This window comes from Struthio camelus, chromosome Z, assembly GCF_040807025.1.
Source record: "Struthio camelus isolate bStrCam1 chromosome Z, bStrCam1.hap1, whole genome shotgun sequence".
In the NCBI taxonomy this organism is placed as follows: domain Eukaryota; kingdom Metazoa; phylum Chordata; class Aves; order Struthioniformes; family Struthionidae; genus Struthio; species Struthio camelus.
The window spans coordinates 87281429-87299185 of NC_090982.1; the positions used below are offsets into that span (position 1 = coordinate 87281429).

The following is a 17757-nucleotide window of genomic DNA, read 5'->3' on the forward strand; positions in this document are numbered from 1 at the left end:
CTTTGAGTTTTGGTAGGATAGCTGTGTTTTGAACCAACATGGAGAGCATAGTTTTCCTTCCGTAAACACCTTCTCCTCTGCACCGAGATGGGTGCCCAGCTCCTATTAATCAAAAAGAAAGTATTTATTTAAACAGGACCAAGATTTTCAGCTCTTTCAGCGTAGCGCAGGTCATCGCTACTGCTTCTATTTCCAAAGGTGGAAACCACCTCTGAAACATGGTGATGTCAGGCTCCGCTTTTCACGGTAGCAGCCGCCCATACGACAGATGCGATGGAGTCACGTGTACGATGCAAATTTTCTGGATGCAGTGATGAAGAATCTTCTTAATTATTTATGAACTGAAATTGTTTTTTTCCTAAGTGTCATCAGTGCACTCATTAATGGAGGTATGTTTGCTAACATAGCCAATAAAAATAAAAACTCTTCATTAAATTATTTTTTCATTTATGTAGTACGAGAGTAGAAGCGACGAGCAGCTTTTCAGTTGGCTTTAGCTGATGGCTCTCTACTTCCCCAAGGCCACTTTTTATTTTGTGGTTAAGGGATAACGTTTTCTGCCCTGTTACCTCTGGCGTTTCTTCTATTTTCTTTTCTTTTTTTCTCCCCAGCCTGGCAGAGTGGACCCTGCTCAGCTCCCGGGGTTGTAGCGCTCCTGGTTACCGCACTGATGCGTTTGAAACCATGGGCAGCTCTGGAAGCCTGGAGGCTGCTCTGAGAGAGGCTGAGCACCAAGGACAGAGTTTGGTTAGGCAGGGCAGAACTGGTGCTTCGGTCTGATTAAAATACATATCTAATACTCATGTCACTTTGTACCGGATGTATCCCTGGTGTAACGGAAGGCTGCAGTGAGGATGCTTTGACTACAAAAGCCCTGCTCCAGCTGCAGGAATTGTCTCGGCATCTTCCTCACCTCTTTTTCGTGCATGACTGCAGCACTGGGTCATCTGAATTTTTGGTAGCTCAGTTGCTTTTCTCTCGGGAATAATGAACTGCTGCTGTTGTGATTTCTTTGCAGTCGTGGGATAAGCTGACCTTTCTGTTGAGAACTAAAGCAGCATGAAAATAATCTAAATCGTTTAATAAGACAAGTAATACCTTTATTTAGGTGAAGAATGAAGTTTTACATAGAATAACAGCATCATTTCTCTTTTACTTCTTCAAGGCTGGTCTGAAGGGAGATATATCGAGAGCATGTTGCCTGTCTGATGGTCAGGTGTAGAGTTGAGAGCAAGACAAGGGTACAGAGCTGTAGTGAGAGAGAAATTTTAATCTACTGTTTCTGAAGAAAAATTGATTTGGGGTCTTACTACTTTTTACCTTGAACTCTTTCCAGAGTCACTGATACCTGCCTTGTAACATCCTAGGAAGGGTTTGCTTGTGTGTTACACCAAAAAAAAAAAAAAAAAAAAAAAGGGAATTTGCCTATCACTTGTAGATCTGGAGGAGCTTGACTGGTTTTGAGTTAGACTGTGTTGACTGCCCTTGAGACAGGCAGAACCTGGCACGTTCACTTTATGTAGTATGTTCACTTTATTTTGCAGTCCTGATTTGTGCAAGTTAGCAATGAACAATATAAGGTGTTTTTGTTTTTTTTTTGAGGGGTTTGACTGTATGAGCTGCTAAAGCCACCCTTTAGCTCCGTGCCGCTGGAAGGCTGCCCCTCCTGCGAGCTGGCAGCAGTTACCTTGCTTGGGTCGGCAGCACCGCGTTCCTCGCTCAAACCTGCAAAGAGGAGACGCTTTGCATTAGGAACGGCTGACATTTCTCTCAGTTAAAGTTGTTTCCTGTTGTTGTGGGAGCAGCTGTCGCCTTGCAAAGGGGTTTCTAGAAGTAGGGAGGTCATCCTGGTGCACAGCTCTCAGCTGGCAGCTTCGGCTGGCAGGTGTTTCGTTAACCCGGAGCCTCTTCCACAGGCTTGTTATGCTGTTTCTCAGGCGCTTTTTGTAATAAATGCAACCTGCTGTGGCTTTGGAAGGGAAAAGCCCATTTGTTCCAAACCCACGCTCAAGACCCAGAGCCAAAGCTGCTTTGCCAGGATCGGCAGCTTCCTGGGTGACCTTTCCAGAAACGATTCAGAAGGTGCCACTGGTGGGTGATCGCCGTATGTCTAGGACGTCGCAGTATCGACTTGCCAGCGTAACGGGCTTCAGAGCACGTTGTTTGTCGGAGCGACCGTCACGCAAGGGCAGGTCGAGTCTGTTGTGTGACCTTCACAGAAGTATGCATGCGCGATTTGTAAAATTTACCTTTTTGCACCCTGGAAACTGAAGTACTCCCCTGACCCGCTCAGCAGGTCGCTTGTCTGCGTTTCCATCCCCCTGGTCGTGCTGCAGCTTCCTGATGGGCTTGTCGGCAGCGACGCAACTTAGGAGCTGAGCAACCTAGTGCGTTTACTGTAGTATGGGGAACTGAAGTGCGGCACAAACTTACTCACCTGTGAAGTGGGTCTGCTCTTGTGCTTCATTTAAGGCACACCGTTCACACTGGTGAAGATCCTCCCCAGCGAAGAGAGTGAACAGGGTTGCACGCTGATCTGTCCTCATCCTTTATCCAAAGATATTTAGTGGGGCACTTGATACCATTGGTTGACAGGAGTCTAATTCATGCATACTTTTCCTTCTAATTACAATAAAGCAATTAAAAAAGGCAGTTTGAACAAACTGTAGACATTTGTGTGTTTACACAATCTGTTGGAAGTTTTCTTTTATATATCTCTGTTAACCATTTGGGTGGTGTTTTTCTTTTTTCTTTAAATTTTTTTTTTTTTGGATACAGTATCCAGGATAAAATGTCTTCAGTCTCTGACTGGGGCATTTAGATAGGACAGAACAGTCAGCGTTTTGAGAAGTGTTTCCATTCTGATATAGAACGAAAATGTGACCTTCTGCGTTGTTCTTTTAAATTATTTTTGTGTGAAGATAGAATTTGCTGGCTTTTGCCTCGAGCGGGGCGCAGTACGATGTAAGTATGGAGGAGGTCTCCTTGTACTCCCTCTCTCCGCCAAGTCACAGAAACCTTCTGGAAGCAAATATTTCTGTGAAACATTGTGGGGCTTTTGGGGAACAAATGTCTACAGTTTGTTCAAACTGTCTTTTTTAATTGCTTTATTGTAATTAGAAGGAAAAGTATGCGTGAAAAGTATGCATGAAAACAGCCTGTGTTTTTGTTTTCTTTACAACCCTTCTCGCCAACCTTCTTCGCATATGCATATCTTTAAAATGTTCAACATGGAAAAACCACACAGAGAGAAAATATGGCAGTGCTTGACATTTATTGATACATAAAATATTTATAGAATGTGTATTTATAGTGCTTGACATTTTATATAAATACACATATACACATTTCCAGCCTCAAAGTATTACATCTGTCTGCTTCAGGGTGTTATGTTGCCCCAATTTGTAGTGTCTACTTGTGTTGAATATTGTACAGTTTGCGCAGAAGCAGTGGTGCAAACCACTCGTGCTAATGGTGTCCATAGTAAAATTAGAGGGCATACCTGTGATGAGGGAGAAAAGGTGTTTGCCTGCGAGCGCAACAGTGGTGAAATATGTTCGTTTTGAGTGAAGTCCAACACAGATTTGTATACTGAAGAAAACATAAAGGAAGCCAGCATCGATTCGTGCTGTGCCGTTCCCGAAGGGCACCGCTGAATGAGACGAAAGGGATATACGGTGCTATGGGGCGTACAAGAAATACTGCAAACGCAGCATTGATCCTCTCCAAGCCCCATGCTCGAAGCTGCTACGAGCTCCTCAAGTGAAACCGCGACAGCGGCACTGCAGTTCCTTCTTGGCACGAACAAGTGCACGTGTAGTAGTTTAACTCTGCTGGTTAGAGGATATCATGTCTCAGGGAATACGTTGCGCTCACAGGAGTGATTAAACGCCTCTCTTGAACTGTCTTTACTGCTGGTGAAGCTGGTGTTCTCCTTGCCTTGCTTTCAGCCAAGAAGGTTGTCCCCAGGATAGCCCTGGTGCCCTAACAGCTTCCCTGCCAAGCACCTGTCTTGCAATGCATGTCTTGATGGCAATGACTTCATGTAAATAAAATTCTTGTAGTCTAGAGAAACTCTAGCAATAAAAAAAAAAAGAGAGAGAGAGACAGGGGTGAGGAGCAACAGGAGCCCTGTTCCCTGAGAGGAAATGAGCAGCGTCAGGCCAGTTGGGGTCAGAGTCCCTGATCATGGGTGTCATGAAGCATAACTGGTGGGAATCTGTGAATTACAAGTCTATAAATTAATTACGGGCTTCTGGTGACATCGTAATTGGTATACTGATGAAGATTGAGTAGTTCGTGATTTTGTTGGAATTCTGCAATATTTTTCTGGTCTATAAACTACATAGATCCTGTTTTTTATGCAAGTTTATTAAATATATTGTACTAAGGCTTAAGTATTAAAAAATTAAAAATTAACATATGAATGCAGTTCCTTCTACTTATTTTTTTCTTCAGCTCTTCTTACCCAGTCAAACAGCTTCGTTCTCTTTTGTTGAACCATACCTAATGCTGATTATTCATAACTCTACCCACTAAATTGTCTCTCTTTGTGTATCCCTAATGTAGCTGGTGGTGCTTTTCTTTAAAAAGGTCTTGAGCGGAGTCTTGGTTACCAGTTTTTGCTTATGAGTGGAATTTTATTTGAAAAATCATCTGCAGAATTTCCTGTGTTGTCTTTCAAGTAGTTTAGTAGAAGTTGAAGCTCTCGTGCTCTTGCATTTCTGCAGCTGTCGCAGGCTGGTGCCCAACTGTGTCGATGTCTGTGTAGCGGCAGAGCAGAAAGCTCCTGGCCTGCAGAGTTCCTCATCTGAGTACACAGGGCTATGTCAGCTCTTTCAGTAGGGAATTGGGCAGCTAAATTAGTCAGGACGCCTCGTCGCTTTTAATTTGTGTGCATTTGATCTGAACTTGGTCTGGAGCTTTTAGGTATCCCAAATTATTAAGCATACAGAAAATAAGAAACCAAACTGGAAGACAAAAGGAAAAGACTGGGAACAAGAACAGTGCAGGGGCGCAGGGCAGAAGTTTGTTCAGTTAGGGATAGTTTAGCTCAAAAGTGGAAACATAACTTGGGAGTCAGAAGCCATCATAGTTTTGTTTGCAAAATAAAGTTGAAGGCAAACCCCAAAATATTGGATTTCTGCTTCCTGGGTGCCTCTTCTCCAAACTCCTCCAATGGTGATGACGGATGTGGCTGCGGATGAAGACCGATATGGATGCCAACTCCAACAGTGGAATTGGGGAGGGGGGGAAGTGGGAAGTTGTCTTTTAAAAAAAATTGCTGAACGCTGCAGTGTTTAGAGAATGTTAGTATTGTAAAAGCAATTACTGAAATCAAGCAAATGCTGACAAAAATTTTGCAGTCTTATGTCGATCCCCTTGTTTGTATGCGTTATGTACAGCTTCTAAATAAAACTGTCGCATCTTCTCAAGAGAACTCCCACCTCGTTCTGCATGCCAGCTTGGAGAGCACTCAGCAGATTAATCAGGACTGTGTAATTAAGGAGACAATCATCACTAGGGTTCGGCCTTTCTTTGTTGCAAAGTTGGATACTGTATTGTCAATAAGGCAAGCAGTTGCAGGCAGAAAAGAGTTTTGTGGTTAAGATGGTTAAATGCAGCCCCAAAGAATGAGCCCTGTTATATCCGTGTTAGCTATAGCATTGCTATGGGATGCTGGTTTGGAAGGTAGTTAACAACGTGCTCGTTTTCTGCATGCCCAGCGCAACTCTGTGGTCTGATGTGCCAAAGTGCGGAGCACTCACACAGCAATGGAAAACGTCATTATATTGAGTAGTCCTTAGTGGAGACTGGTCTAACTCATACCCAACTGGACAGGAAATAGAGGCGGGAGTACTTCTGCCCTTTCAGTACTAGTTTGGGTTTCGTCTCCTGATCTACAGTTGGGCTGGTAGCACCTCTTACTGTCCGGGAGAACGTGGGGAGGGGGAAAAGCTTGTGGAACGTGCGGGTATTATAGAGATGTGAGCCGGAGGAAACCCTGCTGGGGAGTTAATCATTCTTCTTGCAGAGAAAAGTTTGAATAGCATGAAGGATAGAAGGCCTGAAACCACCCACTAAATGGCAAGCATGAAATCCAATCTTGAGCGGTGCTCTTTCAGCGCGCGTGGGCTGCGGCGGGTGTTGAACGAGGCTGTGGAGGAAATGGAATTTGGTCATGTAATTGGAGACTGAGCCGTAATCTGTGCAAACCTGGGGTCCGAATTAGAGATGCGAGGGCAGCCTTGATTCTAACATTTCTTAGCTTCTGAGCAATTGATTTTTATAATCTTCACTTTCTTTTAATTTAGAGGGTTTTTTTTTAATATTATGGCTTTATAAACGTTATAATCAGACATCAGGAACGATGGCTCAAGAAATACAATTGGATTTTCCGTCTGAAATGATAAGTCGTAGATGATACTTAGGAATTAATCTATTCTGGCTTCCTGGCAACTATGAATATTCAAAATAGGAAACATTGTTCCTCTCTGAAAGCTGATGGGCTGTATATGGATTGTTGGTTTTTGCATGTGTTTTTTCCTGTGAAGGGGGGGCTCATTAGAAATGTGATGTTATTAGCAGTTTTTCCTCAAAGTGCTAATTTCCATCATACTAGTATTATGGTAATGATGAAATTAAATTAAATTAGCATATCGTATAGCGTACTGCAAAACTGTGAATATATTATAGTAATACAAGGCAACAGATAATTGCTAGCTTAGTAAGAATTCATCCTCAGCAAAGATAATTCAACCTTTTTCTTCTTCCAATCACTAGGGACAGATTTTCTGGTTATTGATTATCTCTTCATCTTCTATCAATCCACTCAAAACTACTCCTTGATGATAGGAAAATGTCTCTACTCTAAATACTTTGAATTCCATGTCATTTGTCAGTGCACTTGTCTTGTACCTGTCCCTACCTTTCCGTATGTTGACTTACAATTCCTCCTTCTGCATGCAGTTAGCATCTGATCCTTTGAAATGAATGAGATTTGATTACCCAACGCACTTTGTGAGACTATTGTATTTCTTTTGTTCTACGTAAATCTTACCTGTTTTCTGAATTGGGGATGTTATTCTTTTCTCCTGGCAAAAAATGGAAACATTAACAGCAACTGTTTAAGTGTGTCCTCTAGAATAAATATTTTCCCTACTATTTACTTTCAGTGAGCTCAAGGTTGAAGAGAGCAATTTGAATTACAGATATGTTTTCTATTTATGTCTAATATTTTTCAGACTTACTGAAATTATTTACTCGCTAAGCCTTTATTTACCTCCAATCATTGCCTCTTTCCTTTTTTCCCCATCTTCTGCAGTTCCACCATGGTTTTTAATTCGCCCTTCAAATCTTTATGCCTATGAGAGTATGGATATTGAGTTTGAATGTGCTGTATCCGGTAAGCCAGTTCCGACGGTGGAGTGGATCAAGAACGGCGAAGTGGTCATTCCTAGTGACTATTTTCAGATAGTGGTAATTATCCAGCCTTTTATAATTATAAATGTATCTTTTCCTAGATTTTGAAATGTATTTTCATGTTTGACCCACTCATAGCCTTCAAAAGCTTACCGGTTTTCCTGAAGAAAGCAAATCGAGCATATTTTGCCTCCTAATACAAATAAGGAATATTTTGTTGAGATTACGTCAAGTCCACTGACGTTATCTCCTAGATTTAGTGAGATATGGTTTCTTTTCATGGAGAGACAACAGTTTCAGGATATACTTTAAATTATTAATAATATTCGTTACCACGTGTTAATGACTCCCTCCCTCACTACTCTACTTTGTGAACGAGAATAATAGATCTTCTCTCCAAAGAAACTGTACTCTGGGACCGCAGATTGTTGAGAGGGGCAAACAAAGCAAATACACCAGGGGAGGACGAGGATAATGCCTTGGCTTATTGATAAAGACAAATCTTCTTAGCCGCTCTCATTTTAAATATAAACGTGTGAAACTTCAAGGCAGCCGAACAAGGGTTAGAGAACATGTTACTGGTGCTCCACAGAGCTGTGTGAGCAGGAGGAGGATGCCGCTCTTGATGCGAAAAAGTATATGGAGAGACAGCAGAACAGCAAGGGGAGAGTAGGACCAAGGAAAAACGGGGCATGCCACCGAGCCTTCAGTGTATTCAGGATTGCGCAGTTGTGCACGTTTTCAGCTCCTATTAGTGAAAGGAGTGATGGCCTTAAATGGGAGCTGAGAAACGCGTGATTCACCTAATGGGGCAATTCTTTCATTTTCTCAGCTTCTTCCTTTCCTGTCAACGTTTGTTTAGAGTCACAGGAATTAAAAATAAAACGTAGGCTTTTTGCCATGAGTGTAATTCTCATCTGACAGCCCTCCCTATGTACTGTGTTGTGTTTGTATTGTGTTTCAGATTTGTTTGAGGAAACGTTTTATATAGCTTATACTTTCAGGGACAAGAGGAATTATTTCTTAGATTGTTTTGGGTGAGTCACAGAGGGTTAACAACGATAACGGTTGTTTGACATAATTACTGCTTTTCCGAGAGAATTATTGGGCACGACACACACAATAACATCCCCCTCTCCCCCCCCTCCCCCCCCCGCAGGACTCCATCGTCTTTTAGTTCAAATACCCTTACTATGTAGGCAGTGAAGCTAAGAATTTATGGTGAGTTTTCCCAAAGCACTGATCTGGCTGTCCTCTCCTGAAGGCAGTGGCTCTTGCAAGTGACCTGAGGTGTTGGTGAACTCCCCTGAAAATCTCAGCAAGCGCACAGTGTAGATGTCCACAGGCCACGAGATGTGGCTTTTTCAGAGATGTGACTGTTCAGTGCTTTCTAATTTCCCGCCTTCTAACAGATTTGAATTATCTTTTAATAATAAGGCTCGTTCTTATGTCTTTTTCACACATAACGGAATTACTCTGCCATATGGAATAGCAAGTTCAACCTTTTTTTATACATCATTGCTTATTAGAAATGAGCCAGAAGCATTAAGTGTCCAAGGAGTGGAGAGTTCTGTTGCTGTCTTGGTTGTGTTGTGGCAGTGGTGGAAAATTATTATTTCAGTGTTAATTTTTTGTTTACTGAAGATAGGGTTCATCCAGAGTATGCCCCTCACTCAAAGTTTTTATCCCAACATAATTGGTTTCTGCTTGTTGTAACAGAAGCCAAAAGTTAAACGCATCTCAAATAGAGTAAGCGCTGAGTGACCTTTTATTGCGGATCTCCAGGCTTTAAGCCATAAGGAGGATTTGACCTTCAGAATAGTATTTGTTCAAACCACATTGGAGTTGGAAGCTATTTTAAATCTTCCCTGCAGCAAAGAGCCAAAACAACATGCAGAGCACCACGCAAGTGATGGTTGTCAGTTGGAGCTTACCTCTTGAGAAGGGTGTTGGGTTGACCCTGTGTGACAACGGGAATTCACAGCAGGCACCTTCCTTAGAAGAGAACGTGCAGAGACAACACGAGTGTCAATAGATTTCTAATGAAGGTGGTTTTTATTTCAGGTCTCCAAGGACCAGGGTTGTACGAGTAGAGTTGAGACTACATATCTAGTACCTTGCTTTACAGAATAGCTATTGTGTAAAAGTCTTATAGCCCACATTCAGTTCGGATGGTATTGTCTAATTAATTCTTTCCACTTCCTTTCTTTCTCTTTTGCTGTCTCTAGGGTGGCAGCAACTTGCGGATTCTGGGCTTGGTAAAGTCAGATGAAGGTTTTTATCAGTGTGTAGCTGAAAACGATGCTGGAAACGCACAGACCAGCGCACAGCTAATCATCCCGGAGCCTGGTAAGAGGCAAAGAACACACAGAATTGTAGATGTAATTAATACTATTAACATAAAAATCACTAGCGGGCAGCTACTATTCTTTACTCCCTATCATTTATCCGGCTGGCTAGCTGTAGTTAAAAGTGTGCTAACTGCCCAAGCTATCAGATACTCTGTTTGAGGCATTCTGTTCACTGGGGCTATCACAGATGATGGCCTTGTCCTAGAAATGACTCTAGAGGCCAACTAAAACCTACATGAAAAGCCAGCGGTGGTATCTTACCTTCTGTCGGTGGGCTTTATTTTGCTGAAATATGAGATGGTCATAAACGAGTAAAGCGATGGAAGGAAGTAGTCCAGAAGCAAGAGGGAATTAGATCATAGATAGTTCCTTGTTAGGTTGATTTAGAACATTTGGGGAAAAGGGAAGGAAGGGAACGAGCACTTTGGCAGTGAGATCTGAAGTGCAGCCTTCCACTGAGATCATAAGGATTGTGTCTACTCTGCATGCTGGAAGGATGAATATTCTTCTCTTTCTCTAAAGCTAGTAGGTATTTGATTTTTGTGGGCTGCACTCTGCAGCATTATAGGTGTTTTCATTTGTGCTTTATGGGATTTTAAACCAACAGAAAGAAGTATTCATCTTAATCAAGATGTTACATAGAAAGCAGATAAAATCTTTCATAAAGTTTCTGGGTTTTGGATGATTAATGTTGACCTGCATTGGGCTGTAGGTTGCGCTTACTACTTCTCATGGATTATGTCAGTAAACTGAGAACAAGTGAATGTGCAGAAGCAATGTTCGTTCTCTGAGCTGGACTGGGAAGAACAGAATCTCAGTAACCCTTAAACGCTTAATCCAGATGGCCCCACTGTGATCAGTTAACCAGCTTGGTGGCTCAAACCGCAGTCTCTCTTTGGGAAATCCTTTGAAAAGTTTACACACAGCATCACTGTGAAATTTTAAAGCTTTGCTAAAACTCTGTCCTTCTGGAAAAAAGGGAAAAGTGTGGGCTGTAGCCCACATTCCTGACAGCTGTGGTAGTCTGACTCTTTTTTTTACTCCTATATGAGTACTGAGCAGAAAAGTTGGCTGATATCCCTTAATGTTCAGTCCTGCTAGCTTTTGTCTTATAAGCACTGTTGTACAGACTGGTTGCGTGCAGTACAGAGGGAAGCGACAGCACCACGTGGGTATAGCCAAGATCATCTGATAGACAAAAGTGCTTGAGAGATCATCACTGAAAGCCTCAAACACCCAGTGTGCGAAGTCCCCCCATGCATTTACCATGCATAAGGTAAATCAAGATGGGAACGCGGCTCATATTCCTCCCTCTGTTCTATACCTTGGTCCCAGATGAATGGTGGAACTTGGATTTTGCACACCTTGCTCTTACTCCTTCTGCTTTGTGGTCCATGTAGTCCAGCATCCCCTTTATAAGCCTTTCTTTTCTTTCCACTGCCTGAAGGCAGCTCCCGCGGCAGAGACCTTGCAGCTCTTCTTCCCCCGCTCTGAATGCTTGGACTGCAGACACTGTGCAGCTGTGAAACTGTGTGCAGCTTACTGGGAGGCTTGGGACAGTGGCAAATAGAGAATAACATAGTGTCCAGAGAGTCATTATTATTATCCTCCTGCTGCTGATGTGCCACCCTAGTCTGCACTCCCTCCTGGCCCTGCTCTGTATGGCTCCTAGGCTAACTGAGCTTTGTGGTTGCACGTTGGGATCAAGAGGCACCTATTTGGATTCCCCCTTTCATACTTGCCCTGCACCTGGTGCAGCGCTGGGTCCTGCCAGCTGAGTGTTTCTTCTTTGCTTCATGCGGTCAGCAGCAGTGCTGATGAGGTTATCTTTCCCTGGGGACGAATGTGAAAATGAGAAGGCCCTTAGAAACTAGATTTCACTGATGGGAAAAGATATTCATGTGATACTGAGGAAGGTCAGTTGGGATCAGAGAGACATCATCTTGCTCAGAAACAATCTACTGCACTTCAGATCTCACCCTTGGGAGATGTACATTTGTTTGTTCTCTTTCTAGCTGGACTACACTTAGGTTATATTTACACGTACCAACGTCTCCAGGAAGCAGACCATTTTCTACTGGAGTGGAGTTTAATCCAGTGCTAGGGTCAGCCTAGAGGAAAGTGCACAACTCATCACTGCTCCCACCTAGTCATTGCTAGTGAAGTGTTGTCAGTAAATTCTGCTCTCTGGGTTTTTATGATGTTTGGCATTGGATGAAAATCAAAATAGAAGAAAATGAAGAGAAAATCCTAAAGAGCTGCAAGACACCGTTGTAAACTGTCTCCATTTCCCTTTTTAAGTGGTGAATTACTTTTTTCTGGCTATTTAATCAGATCTTCAAACAAGGCTACTCCAATTCCACTGAGATGGTAAGGGCACCGTGCGCAGATGGCAGAGGAGCCGCCTATAGATAGAAATTAAGTGCTGGGGCTGACCGTGGTGGGAGGACCGCGGCCTCGGTGTTTAGGTTTTGTTGGGATGCGCTTGGCAGCGGCCGGCGCCTAGCGGGAACCCCGCGCTGCCCGGCTCGACCCGCCGCGGACAGGCTGCTCCCGGCTGCGGCAGCCCCTCGTAAAGCCCCGTGTTTCGGTGGATGTTCACAAGAGCGTTTGAGCATGCTCCTTCCCTTTCTGGAAACGTTAATTAAGAGGAAGCATAAACCAAAACATGAGACAGAGGTAACTGAATTTTCTTTGAATGCTGGAGTCAAATCAACCCTTTACGTAAACTAATAATGATTTTACGCTAACAGTGATTTATACCCTAAAGCAACATGAGGGTAGACTAGCCAATTTTTTTTTTCTTGATTAATAAAATCATGGGTCATTTTTGCTTTTATCACATTTGCAAAGTTATTTAACTTTGATCATGCCGTGGGCTAAATGCATTGTGTATGTTGCATTAGGGGACATCAAAAATTTTGCTCAGGTAGAAGGGTGTAATCAATCTGCTCATACTACCGTCATTACTGCGCAACGTGTAGGTTCATACCCGCTTCTGACCGCCATTAACTGTCGAACCTGAGTAGCAACGCACCAGTTGGCCGTAAAAGCAAGTGTAAATAAGATCAGCTTGAGACCAATCAAACGCACCCTTGCAATCGCGCACCGTTGATGTGATGTTAAATTGGGATTAGCCAATACTGAAATGAGAAGTAAAAGGCAAATGGGCTCTGAGTTCACGCAGATAATAGCCTCTACTTTTAGTATTCCAGATGTGATTAGAGGATGCTAGCACCTATTTCAATGTGTTGCTTAGACTATAAAAAGCCAGTGAGCTCCCTGAGAAATATAAAATTTCTGTCCTTTTTTAATGGAGATTGGAACTAGAGGGGCATTGTATTTAACGATATATTATGACCTAGGGTAAGATAAGTGATGGTAGGTGGTCTACAGTATATGCACTAGTCAACAAATTAATGTGTATCTGTGGATTCTAGAACGCTTGGGGAAAAGGCATTTTTGGGTTATTTCTTTTCCATTTTTTTCCTACTAACAATTTTAATGCTATCCTCTTGGAAGAGGTTGCTCAAAAGTAGGTAACAAGAAAAGGAATCTGACTTTAAATGCTTTGTATTTCTTTTAAAACCAAGAAAAAACCAGTAAACCAGACCTAAGGATATTTGGTTATGTTCTTCAGCACAAATGTCCTGGGTTGTTCAGGCCACTTCACCACTTGGCTTCCTCTATTTCTATATCCCAATTCTGCTAAAGGCAGCTCACCCCTATGGACTACATACAGTCTATGGGAATTTGCCAGGATATTAAGCAGGTACCTGGAATAAAGCCCACAATATGTGTTTCTAGTGCACGTACTGGAAAGCAAATTCTAAGCAAGAAAAAGCAAGTAAAAGAGACCTCAGATGACTCTCTTATTTTTATAACTGTATAAAACCTGTTATTTGCCCACCTAGGAAATGAATAGAGAACACCGTGTTAGTGGATGATGGACGTGCATACTTCAGATATGAAAAATATCCCAGAGGAAAACCTCTCTGTAAAGAATTTGAACAGTTATTTACCTTATGCCTGTACTTTCTCTCTGATCCATCCTTCAGATATTCACAGAACTTTGGAGAGATTATTTATTCTGTCATGTAAAATATTAGCTGGGGAAACCAGTAAAGGCAGCCCTGAAGTAATCAACGTGTGTATACAGTGGATAATTATTAGCTATATTTCTACAACAAATTCCTTGCTAGACAAATCTTCAGCTTAGGAAAACAGCCTTTTACCAGAGACTGACAAAAATGCTGTAAATCACTACAAACGCTTTGTACGTTGTATAAATCATTGATGATATAAGCAGTAGCCAACTTGGCGAACAGAGCAACAAAGAAAATAATCCGTTGTACGGCATAACTAACTAATCAACTGCACGTAGCACAGGGCCGTTTGCTCCGCTGCACAGGGAGGACCTGTAGTGTCACAAGCATTTGAATAACAGTTTGCATGTCTGTTCACCGCTGGGGTTAGCGGGCGGCGCAGAGGCTGGCCGGCCCAGCCGGCTCGCTTCGGGCTGGGGATGGAGGCGCTTTGCTTCGTTTCCTGCATTAATGTCGCACAGATGCTCTCCTGAGGTTTGAGGGTGCCCTAGGATGGACATTGCCGGGAGACAGGGAGGGATGCAGAGAAATGAAACCCTCGAGTGGCTGGGTCCTCGACTGATCTCTGTCAAGTGAGCGCTTAATTTTGAACGTCAGCTGCTCAGGTTCAGCTTTCTGTTCAGTTCAGTTTATCATTTTCTTCACCTCCGTTTTCTTTCTCTTTTGTATCAAGTTGTGTAACTCCTTCTCATGTCGGATTTTCAGCTTAGCAGCTAGCAGATTTAATGTTTTTGCATGTGCGAGATCTTTGCAAAGACTTTGCATTTGTCTGCATAATAAGACTTAGACTGGGAAACTTGTGAATTATTTTTCCAAGCCGCGGTTGACTCAAACTGTTCTCAAAAAATCTTTCTCTGTCCCTGAATTCCTATTAAAAACGTTCTGCAAGGCGCTGCTGCGCTGCGTTCCTCTCCCTTTATTAAGTCTTACTTCCCTGCTAAAAAAAAACCCAAAAAAACAAAAAAACAGCTCTTCTGTGGAGGACTCTGAGCGGCTCTTTCAAAGCGAACTGGTGTGTGGTTCTGGTGACGGTTCCCTCCGAAGCTGCTCCCAAAGGTGATGCTGGCAGAAGGTGCTGCTGGTCTCCCTCCTTGCACGCAGTCCTCCAGCACGAGCTCAGCAGGCTCAGCACCCTCCAAGTCTGTTTCTAGTTGGAGGCAATTTCTGTGTTTTCATGGCGTGTCCTATGGCACGCTACACATCTCAGATTTTACGCTGTAAAAAGTAGCGCTCGACTGAGCTGCAGCACAGCTCTCAGAGTATTTTGGATGCTTTGAGTTGAAAGAATTTGCACAAAACCCCAGTGATGCCTTAAGCCATGGGGTGTAGCCTTCCACGGGATGGAGGGATGAAGCGAGACGTAGCCTGGACCTGGTGCCTCTGTGCAAGGAGAGGTAGCCCCGGCAGTGTGGACCTGCAGTGGTCCGTGCCAGCTGGCTCCAGGCCAGGCGGTGATTTCGCAGGATAGACACAGCCGCTGTTAAATGCACTCTGGGGCACTCCTCCTCAGTGCCAGAGATGACTGAGGCACGTATGCCAAAAATGTGCTGTACCATCATTGAGCCTGGCCCGCTGCCACCAGGGATGGCTGCCCAGAGGTGCTCCAGGGCACAGTGAGGCAACAGCTAGCAGCTAACAGCAGTAAAATACATGACACCCATGGGCGGGGAGAAGAACGACCTCCAGAACTGTGTTGTCGTGTGTTTTTGTGTTGAAACAAGAGACTTAATTTCCCTATTTTGGTATGCATAACTAGTATGCTGCTCACATTTATTGCGCCGTATAAACAGTAATAATCATGATAATGCTAAGAATAAATTTTGTTTATATGCTTTTATGGTGGTCTTTGCCATAATATTGTGGTGCTTTACTAGGGATTTATAACAGACTTATGCAAAAATGCAAAATTAGCAGAATATTTTCCTAATTTAAAAAGTTGGTATATAAAGCCTATTCTCAAAACAACAGAGGTGATAGGCTGACAGAAGCACGGCAGTTGATTAGTGTGGAAGATTTTTGGATCTTCCATCTTTGCAGGTCTTTATGAACAATTCAGGGAGACATCTACTAGGAGTAAGTTAGGCAAATATCTGCTCGGAATAATCGGGGTATTTTTAAACCTGGTATGGAGCATAGGAAAGGATTAGTTGAGTTCCTGAGGTCATTTCTGGTTGTACCTTCCTTTGATTCAGTGAGCCTTGCTGGAAACTTTGGACTGTGGCAAATTACTGGAAAGACCATTTTTGAAATCCCCCCTGTGGACGTCAGGCAGTTAGCATGGTATTCAGAGTGGTTTTTTGATGCCTGGGAAGGTTTTAGAATCAATCTAACTGTTGAAGAGGACTATTCAGATCAGTTGCAATCAGATTCTGGGATTGAGACACCTCTGTTTTGGACCAAAAGGGTCCCCAACTCGCTCAGAAACATGAAGGTGGGAGCAGCTAGGCATCACAGACATTTGTCCTCATGGCAGGCCTTGAATATGGCTGATGCAATTAGAAATGCTTGATCTTGTTTTAAAATACTGATAGAAAAAATGGCAGCTGCATTCTTGTCTCCTGGGAGGTTCAGGATGTGAGCCCTGGTCACTGCTCAGCCCGAGAGGCCTGAAGCCACTGGTTCCCCCTGTGAGGTCCCTGGCTGGCTGGAGAGGAGCCTCTCTTCTGTCCCCACCTGGGTGAAACTGCGGGGCAGGCTGCCCTGCAGAAGCTGGACAGTCAGGGAGAAATACAGCAAGAGGGAGGCCCTGGCACCATGAGAGAGGGCTTATGAGAGTGCGGGGAGACCAGGAGGCTTCTTGTCTGGAAGTAGGATCTCTCTCATCATGTTGAAGGTTGTACTGATAACTAAATGTTGGGGATCCTGAGGTGAGACTTTTCCCATCTGTGCTGCAGCTGTATTGCTCTGTTTGAAACAGCTGGGTAAGGTAAGACAGATTAGAAAGGCTCCGCAGTCTGGTCCTTAACGTCTCACTTGAGAAACCTGCGATCCAGGTTTTACCTAAATTAATGTGTAATTTTATTGACAGCTTCAACAGGAGAGAGGAGGAGAGGGAGTGCAGTCCAAAATACATTCGGTGTTCGTGGTCCTGTCATTACAAATAGGAGGCATGTGTTCGTACCTCTAAAAATCTGAGAGAAAGCATCTGAACCGAGGTCTGCCACGTGCTCCCAAGTGCTCCAACCAGATGGCTGCTGTCTACAAGGGAGTGGAGGAGGTGTCACGGTTTGTGCCGTGTGCTTGGGGTTGTACCATAACCCACCACTGCTAACACGGTTGGGTGTCGTGGCTGGGGCCAGCAAACAAACGCAGGGTGTAGGCATGGAGCTGGTGGGAGCTCTTGGGGCTTGGGTGTAGATTAGGGTGTCTGGGGATGGTCCCTTTGGTCCCCTGGACCTCCTGGGAGAAATTTAGGTACTCAAGGAAGTCTAGTGCCTTCAGTGGTACAGCAGATGAGTGCTGGACTGGAAGGTCCAAATTTTAGAGGTGTAGTCATCTAAGGGTGCAGCTGGACACTGGCAACCGTTTGTGGTTCCTGAATCATTTAGAATTTTTAAAATTGAGCATAGAATTGAAGAGATCCAAACACAAAGGTTCTCTAAAGACAAGATAGAATTTTAGAGAAAATACTGTGAAACCTATCGCACGTAAGACAGGGAGAGTTATTGTCTGTATTCTAATAGGGACACAAATATATATGAAAATAGACAGATTAGGATAATTTGACAGAAAAAAATCCAAGAAGGGTAATAATCTCCTCTAATACAAGTTAACCATTTAAAATCCAGCCTGCTGTGATTATGTATTTATTAATACAGAATACATTTTGATAAATAATAGTCATGGGAAGCTAGAATACAATTAGGCTTTAAGTGATG

At 43.3% G+C, this 17757-nt stretch overlaps 1 protein-coding gene across 1 annotated transcript in view; it reads left to right on the forward strand.

The window, feature by feature from the left end:
* Positions 1-17757, forward strand: part of LOC138064734 (netrin receptor DCC) — a 608179-nt gene that overhangs the window by 359557 nt on the left and 230865 nt on the right. Inside the window, exons 6-7 of the mRNA XM_068928548.1 lie at positions 7325-7479; positions 9651-9771. Of these exons, the coding sequence (XP_068784649.1) occupies positions 7325-7479; positions 9651-9771 (276 nt within the window). The remainder of the gene's footprint in view (positions 1-7324; positions 7480-9650; positions 9772-17757) is intronic.